At 64.1% G+C, this 8,476-nt stretch overlaps 1 protein-coding gene across 1 annotated transcript; it reads right to left on the bottom strand.

Moving 5' to 3' along the window:
- Positions 1–4,176: 4,176 nt before the first annotated feature.
- RTN4R (reticulon 4 receptor) lies at positions 4,177–5,997 on the bottom strand (the record flags this gene model as incomplete). Its single annotated transcript, XM_079943042.1, has 2 exons — positions 4,177–5,639; positions 5,940–5,997. The coding sequence occupies 2 exons, from the start codon at positions 5,995–5,997 to the stop codon at positions 4,177–4,179; spliced, it is 1,521 nt and encodes a 506-aa protein (XP_079799168.1).
- Between the last annotated feature and the right edge of the window lie 2,479 nt (positions 5,998–8,476).

Raw genomic sequence — 8,476 nt, 5'->3', positions numbered from 1 at the left:
TTGTGGCTGGGAGCTGGGGTGGGCAGTAGTGGTGGGGGGGGGAATGGGGCAGGGCCCCTGTATTCCCACAGGATTCCAGCCTGGCCACGTGGGGTGGGCTGCATCCAGAATGCTGCTGTCCCCCCAGGGCTGCCCAGGCTTCACGTGCAGAGCCCGGCCAAGCCCCTGGGCTGTTACGTGCACCGGCCGGGCCAGCTGTCCAGGGCTCTAGGGCAGCTTCAGCCCAGCGCAGGGTGGGAAAAGAGGGGGGCAAGGCAGGACCAAAGGCAAGGCTGCCAGAGGGGCCGGGCACAGTGCGACACATCATGCCAGTGGGGTCAGGATGCATCCACGTGCCATGTCAAGTGATGCTCTGGGCAGAGGGACACCCCCAGGCTGACTGGCACAAGGAGGAGAGATTTATGCCAGGCCTGTGCAGGCCCAGCACTGGGGTGAGGACACTGAGGCTCAGGAGGGAACCACATGGCGCTCTGGGGCAGAGCCACGCTGGCCGTGGGCGGCTCTGAGCGAGCACGGCCTCAGGCAGGTCTAATGCTCCAAACATGTCATTTCACACCTCTGGGCCTCAGTGCACTTGTGTGCACGCAGGGGACGTCAGCAGCCTCTTCCTGCGAGGGCGTCGTGGGGGGTGAGGGTGGGCTGGGTCACCCTGGCTGTGAGGAAGGGCCTCTGCCCTGCAGCCCCTGGGCCCCAGCTCATCCAACAAATAAATACTTCCTTTCCATAGACACACTCCCGACACGTTCTCAGTCTCACTGGACATCGGTCTACAATCAGCTGCTGAATATACTGCTGCTTCTATTATTTCAGCACTAATTTAAGGATTAAAAAATAATTCTACCAATTACTGTGCAAAGCCCTGGGCACCAGATAGACAGGGGCAGATTTTCCTGTCCGAGGACTTGGGCCAACCCTGCAGGTAGATGCAGGACAGGGTGGCCCCAGGGGCCCCTTTGTCCCCAGTGGGCATGCAGTCATGTCCCGCTGCCCTCCCAGGGCCCCAGGGTCAGGACTGGCAGAGAAGTGACCTGGGAGGAACCCAGCCTGAGCCCAGCACGCTGCTCACCTCCCATTCACCCCTGCAAGCACAGGCCCCAGGTGCCACCCTCCACTGACTCCTCTCGGTAGCACCAGCCTGGCCGGGCTTGTGACACAGATGGACCTGTGAGCTGGGAAGGATCCCGTGCACAGGCTGCCCTGTGGCTGGCCTGGCATCGTTGCCTGAGGGCCAGGAGCATCCTGGTAAACCAGCGGCTGGCCTGGGGAGGTGGGCACTCCCAATGCGCTTCTCGTGGTCTGAATTAGCTTCCTGCCCAGCCAGGTCCAAGGGTCCGGGAGACTGAGGCTGGACATCGGTCACCTCCTGTCTGGGTCCAGTGCGCCTGACCCCAGGGGACCAGCACGTCCGGTGAAAGGTAGGGGTCAGGGTTGGGTGGGGCAGGCAGGAGCTGAGCCTGCCGCCCCGGGCCCAGTGCCAGCTGGTGATGTCATCGCTTCCTGGGCTGTAAATATCACCCAAACTCACAACTCCCAAATTGTCCTCCAGCCCGGGCCCCTCTCCTGAGCTCAGCCTGCACAGCCCACGCGACACCCCCACCCAGATGTCTCCTGGGCCTTGACAACGGGGGCTGCTCCTCTGGGGGCCCCCACCTCGGGGACGGGTTGCTCAGCACAGACGCTGGGAGCCCTGCCCACCTCTGCCTTCTGCTGGGTCCAACTCAAACACAGCCACAGCCCTCCTGGTCCCCCACCCGACCCTCCTTGGGCCTGGCCAGACCTGTGTGCCCACTCACAAGTCTTCACTGTGTTCGCAGAGGCCAGATGGGTCTATTCAGGAAATCAGAACCCATCTCTGCACCTCAGAACAAAGTCCCCAAGATCTGCACCCCACCCCACCCCCAGGTCTACCTGCTTCACCCTCAGAAGGCCTGTATGGCCCCTTGTCCCCATTCCCCACTGTGGCCTGGGTTTCCCTCTCCTGGGGGAGGGGAGGATGCGGGGCCCCAAAGGACGGGCTGGGGCTCTGGCAGTGCCAGGAGGAGCATGTGGCCATGGAGCCATGGCATCTGGGGGTTAGCCAAGTCCCAGCTCAGCATGGGGCCCTGCAGCCTCCTGAGTTGCTGGGGGCTCCCAGGCCCCACCTGAGGGCCAGCTGGTGGTGACAGGCACAGTCAGCCTGAAAAGTGCCCTGAGGGCAGATGGGTGTCTCTCAGTAAGAAGCAGGCTCAATAGAGGTAGTGAGCACCCTATCCCAGGAGGTGTGCAAGCTGAGGAGCTCAGGTGTGCCTCAAAGATCTTCGCAAATGCGTGTCTGCAGTTTCCTGGCTGCCAGGAAGGTGGTGGGAGCCCAGGGGCCACCATGCTGAGCAAGAACCCTGCACCCTCTCCAGATTTAGCAGCTTGGCTGTGTCTTCTTGGGCATGGCAGGGGCTGCTCAGGATAAAACTGGATAAAGAAACTCCTGCCTACGCTCCCTCTGCCCACCAACGCCCAGGCGCAGGCTGGCAGACTCCCGGCCTGGCTGTGCAGTCACAGGGACGGTGTCCGGGGGTGCTGATGGTTGCCAAGGCTGCCCTATACCTCCACACCAGACGGCACGGAGCTGTGTGTGTGGAGGCTGTCCAAGGTGGTGATGGGGTCTCCTGGCTCAAAGGGGACTGCCCATGCTGCCCACTTGGAGCCTGGGGGCAGTGCGGCCTGGTCTTGAAACTCAGATGTACCCGTGTCCACAGTGCTGAGGGGCAAACTGCCAGGGCTCACACAGGGGGTACCAGGGGCCCCAGGCCCAAGGGTCCCTTACAAGAAGAAATGGGGCATGTGGGAGGACCCGGCTGAGGAGGGGGAGGGGCCGGACAGGAGAGGCAGGGACCCTCCCCCAGCAGTGCCCTGACTCTGCCCTGGGCTGGGGCAGGGAGGGTCTGAGCTCCCACCATGAGCACAGAGGGGCCAGGTGGGGGAGCGGGGCCTGGCTGCTGAGCACACTCCCTCCCCTCCCCCCTCCCCTGGGCTTCTGGAGCCCTGGCCGCCCCCACGGCCATCTGGCTCCACCAGCAACGTTCCCCCACTCCCTCGCCCAACTCACGGTGTGTTCCTCCCTCTTCCTGCTCCCCCAGGCCCCTGTCCCGAGGGGGATGGTGGGATGGCCACGTGGCTTCTTTTGTTACTGAGTCCTCATGCCCAGTAAGGACTGAGAAAATGTGCATGTGCACATGTTTGCCTGTGCTGCGTGTGAGCACGCGTGCACATGCATTATGTGTGCACACAAGTGGTCCCTGCCCTGCCTGTGCGTGCACGTGTGTGCGGTATGTTGTAGGTATGCGGCACCCTGGGCACACGCCAGAGCAGGCATGGCCACAGCACTGGCATGAGACCACAGGCAGTGGTATGAAGGTGGCACATGGCCCCTGCCAGGCCTTGGAAGGTGGGGTCAGCCTCACCACCCAGCACTCCATCAGGACCACCCTAGCCCACCCACACAGGGTCCTCCTGGACCTCAGGCTCCTCCTGGGACCACCTCAACCCACATGGGAGAGGGGGGCAGCCGAAGCTGGGCTGGAAGGCTGGGACCTCTAGGGACTCTGTGTGACCGCAGAGCAGATGTCCTCACAGAGGCAGCCTTGTCTGGCTGGGCATGGTCTGTGCTGGACACATACCTCTCTCAGACACCGCTGTCAGCCCAGCCGGGAGGGAGGGAGCCAAGGCACACTGAGGTCAGTCTTCATGGCCACCACAAGTGCTGGGCTGAAAAGGGTCGAGCTGCCTGCAGCTCAGGCCATACCACCAGGCAGCTGCCTTCCCTTCCTGGGACTCTGTGCCATGACGGGGGCAGGGCTGCACCTCCAGGGCCCACCTGTCTCTCACGGCTCACAGCAACCCCTAGCCTGAGAGGCCACAGCTTAGGAAAAGAGCTCTTTATTCCACATCGTCCAATATTTTTACACAAGTAAAATAAAACGCATATCTCTATATATCGCGATCCGGGCGGGAGGCGGCGTTCTGGAACAAACGCCCCAACCACGCCCTGTAAACATGACGGGGTGGAGATGGGACGGGCAGGTGGGCAGGCGGGAGGCGCCGTCAGGGAGGGCCTGCCACCCGGGGCTGGCTGGCAGTGGGAAGGGACCCCGTATGTACACACACCTGGCTGCTGAGAGAGGCTTTGCGCTCAGTGGCTGGTCAACAGGGCCCGAGCACTGTCCACAGCACCAGCGCAAGGCCCAGGGGGACGAGGCCCAGGGGGGCGAGGCTGCAGGCGAGGCCAGGCAGGGCACCCGAGCCCTCCACCCCACCAGCCCCGCCAGCCCCAGCACCCCCGCCACCCGCCTGGCCCAGACGGCACTGGCTGCGTGTACGGTTCTTGCGGGAACAACCTGGCCGCCGGCGAGGGCCCATGGTGGGGGGCTCCGGTGGCTGGGAGCCCTCAGGCTGCACCGCGGTCAGTGGGGGTTCGGCCGAGCCAGGCAGGGTCCCGAATGGGGAGTCGTTGATGTGTCGTGGGCCAGAGCCGTTGCCTGGCGGGCTGTCACCAGATGGCACACGTCCCTTTAGTGCGTTGCCAGCCGAGGCCGGACTCCCGGCCTCCAGCACCGAGGCCTTGTCCTCAGCGTCCGGCTGGCAGCACTTGGGCAGCCCCAGCAGCTCCTCATCGGCAGGCCCGCCGGTCCAGAAGGGACGGGACGGTCTGGCGGCCACAGCGCAGCCCTCCAGGTCGGCAGTGGCCAAGCGCTTGAGGTCGCGGCCAGCCAGGCGCGGGGGCAGGCTGCAGGGCAGCTCGGATGAGGAGCCGCGGAATTGCTGCAGCCAGGCCCAGAGCGGGCGCGCCCGGCAGTCACACACCCAGGGGTTGTCATTGAGCCGCAGGTACTGCAGGGCCCGCAGTGGTGCCAGGGCCTCCGCGGGCAGTGCAGAGAGGTTGTTGGCAAACAGGTAGAGTGTCATGAGACGGCCGAGGTCCCGGAAGGCGTGCGGGTGCACGCGGGCCACACGGTTCTGGTGCAGCAGAAGGCGGTCGAGGCTGTGCAGGCCGCGGAAGGCGCGCTCGGGCACGCTGGAAATGCGGTTGCCGTGCAGGAAGAGGTGCGTGAGGTTGCCCAGGTCGCGGAAGGCGTCGTCGGGCAGCGCCTGTAGCCCGTTGTCCTGCAGGTAGAGGTACTGCAGGGCAGCCAGGCCGCGGAACAGGCCGGGACCCAGCTCCTGCAGGCCGCAGCGGTCCAGGTGCAGTGTGTGCAGGCGGCTCAGGCCCCGGAACGTGGCAGGGTCCACGGCATGCAGCTGCGCGTTGTCGCTGAGGTCCAGCTGCTCCAGGAGCGCCAGGCCAGCGAAGGCGGCGGCGTCGATGTGGGCCAGCGCGTTCGAGTGCAGCCACAGGATGGTGAGGTTGCGGCAGGCATGGAAGCTGGCGGCTGGCACGTATGTGATGCGGTTGCCGTGCAGGAAGACGCGCTGGCTGGCAGCCGGGATGTCGGCAGGCACGGCCTGAAGACCCTGCTGCGGGCAGCTTGTGGTTACCTTGGGCTCGTTGTAGCACACACAGGCACCCGGGCACGGCGCCGCCACACTCCACGCCTGCAGCCACAGCACCCAGGCCAGCAGCTGGCTCCCTGTGGGCAGAGCAGAGGGCAGTTCGTGGGCAGGGGCTCCTGCAAGGCTGGGGTTGTGCAGGAGGGGCTGGGGCTGGGCCCAGGATATGCTGCCGCCCCTGGGAACTCAGGTGCTGTGATCCTTGCCCCACCCGCCAGGTGGAAGCTGCTGCACAACAGCCCTCCAAGGGATCGAAAGCTCCACACCAGGAAACGTCGCCTGCAGACGCCCACGTCACCCTGCCTGGCACTCAAACACACGAGCTAACACGCCCGCACCCGCCGCCACTCGGGGTTAGCAGGTCACCACCAAGGCCCAAGTGAAGGCCTCCTGGGATGGACATGCACACCTGCAGATACCTTCTCGGACTCCAGTGAACACCAAGCCCCCGTGGGCCTGCCCGCTGTCCCTGTCCATCCCAGCACTGACCCAGCCTGTCCCTGTCCCATCAGCCCACAGGCCAGGCAGAGAGAGAAGCCCCGGTAAACACTGGAGCACCAGGCCAGCTCCACTCATGCAGAGGAGCCCTGGGCCAAGGATCATGGCCAGGCCTGCCTCCTGGCAGCTTCCGCAGCAGCCCTCCCAGAGGGTCCTCTCGGGCTGCAGGAAGGGTGGGGCTGTGACTCAGACCTGGTGCCCTGCCCAGGCCCCCAGAGCCCCTGGGGCCAAGGCCTGCCTGGATTCTGAGGGAGCCTCCCCACCTCGGGGAGCTGTGCTTTAACCAAGAAATTGCAGGGGCCTTGGTGAAGCCGGGAGCCACAGCCCCAGTGGCCCTCCTGCAGGAGTCTTGGTCCCACCAACAGGACACAGGAAACTGCCACAGCAGCCCCAGGCTCCAGAGCAACTCTGCCAACACAGACCAGGAGCCTAGGCCCTGAGGGCAGGCGTAGCAGGGCAGGCAGGTCCAGGGCTTGGGGGCACTGCAGTCCTGCCCCGTGAGCCCCTCAGGCAGGCTGCTCCCTCCTGCACATGCCCTCCTCACTGCCGCTTACTGCTTCCTGGCCTGGCTCAGAACACCTCCTGCAGCCTCCTCCCCTCGGCCTCATTCTCTGCTTGGTCTCCTCCCTGGGCGAGGAGCTTACTCCTTCCCGGCCAATCTCTGCACAGTCCAGCTGCCCCCAACCCTCCTGCCAAGACACGCTCCCAGCAGGTTCCGCCCCAGCCCAGGGGGCTGCAGCTCCCCTCTTCCCTCCCCCGTCTCAGGGCCTCACCAAAGACCTAGACCGGGTAGGAGACCCCTCCTGGGGTGCTGTATCCAGGCTGGGCTCACCAGCAGGGCCACATGCCCAATACTAAGCTCCCTGCCTATCATCCCACCATTAGAGCCACTGCTTTGAATGCTGAAGGTTCTTTCCGCCTTCAGGAGTAAGTCTATTAAAATGTGAATCCCCCTGGGAGGGTTATGGCTTATCAGCTAACACTTGAGTTATCAGCTAACACCTTCGTTGACAGCTAACACCTGCGTTGACAGCTAACACCTTCCTTGGCAGTCAGCTGAGAGCAGGATTCTGCAGACATAAGGCCGGCTAAGTGCTGGGGCTGGAGCCAGGAGGGAGAAAGGAGGGGCCCACAGGCCACCTTCCCCAACCCAGAACCATGACCTTGGGCCCCGAACCCCCACTAAGTCCTCTCTGCCAGGGCCAGTGCAGACGCTTGCCCCAAGCCCAGAGGCCCAGCAAGCCGGGCATGTCCAGCGGTCACAAGGAATACGCCCTCCCAGACTCTGGTCCTCCGGGACTGGGAGCACCGTCCCCACAGCCTAGGCGCCTCCTCTGTCCCCTGTGCTCTGGTGGCCACTGAGGCTGGGCCATTGTTGGCTGCTGGGGACATGACAGCCCCAGGACCACCCCCTGCCCAAGCCCTGGGTGCCTCTCCCTGGGCTGGCTGCACACAGGAGGCCATGAGGGGGCATCTCAGCTATTCTATTTAAACTGCTGGCATCCTCTCCTGGCTCTCTCCTTATGGGCCTCCTTTGGAAAGTCGGGCCTGATTAAGCCAGCTCCCACGGCATCTCACTGTTGCCACGGGATGTGACTGTGCTATGAAAACAGTACTTCCTGCTCCCGAGACCTTGTGGCAGAGGACAATCTGGGGCAGGGTGAGGTGGGGCTCCAGTTACTCATCAGGCCAGACTCTGGACCTCACCACCACGGGCTGGGCCACACCACCAACTTGGCTGCCAGTGGCCGTCCATCATGACCGTACCCACCACATCACCGACTGCACTGTTACCACTGCACCCTGACCATTGGCTCCCAGGCCTGCAGCCATGGTCTGTGAGCTTGGCTGGGTTGGGGTCAGCTGACCACTGGAACCGGCCGGCTCCTCCAGCTTCCAGCCGTCGCTAAGCGGGGCCCCCGGAAGGCTATAAGCCATGGGCTTGGGGCCGTGCCCGCTCTATGTATGCCCTGAGATAGGTACCAGTGTTGAGCCACGCATGGGGGAAAGTGGCAGAGCAGCCATGTGGCTCGGCCCTGCCAGGAAGTGGGCAACAGGCGCGAAGACATGGCTCCTCTCTCGCTGAGGCAACTGCCTTTTGGAAACCAACTTCTGATGGTTGGTCCCTCAGCACAGGCCCTGCTGTCAGCATAGCGGCCGGCGGTGGGCTCACTCCTCGCCTCAGCCACAGTAATTGGCTCCAGCCTGGCCCCCTTGGGGCCTGCCTGCTGGTCTCCATGGCAACCCCTCTGCTGAGCAAGCAGAGGGGGTATCTTTCTATGAGATAATCAAACCCAACTTTGTGTCATGTTTTCATTCTCACAGCAGGGGCCTGGAGGCCCCACCAGGTAGTGGGAGGGTGTACCCTGGCCCAACCCCCTGGACCCTATCACTCACCTAATCCCTCCCAACCCTAAAAGTCCTCCCCATCCGTCCCCCCACCCCGTCCCCAGCCTGT

This window comes from Stenella coeruleoalba, assembly GCF_951394435.1.
Source record: "Stenella coeruleoalba genome assembly, chromosome: 14".
Taxonomy (NCBI): Eukaryota; Metazoa; Chordata; class Mammalia; order Artiodactyla; family Delphinidae; genus Stenella; species Stenella coeruleoalba.
The sequence above is the reverse complement of the archived record's forward strand: the minus strand, read 5'-3'. Positions and strand labels throughout refer to the sequence as shown.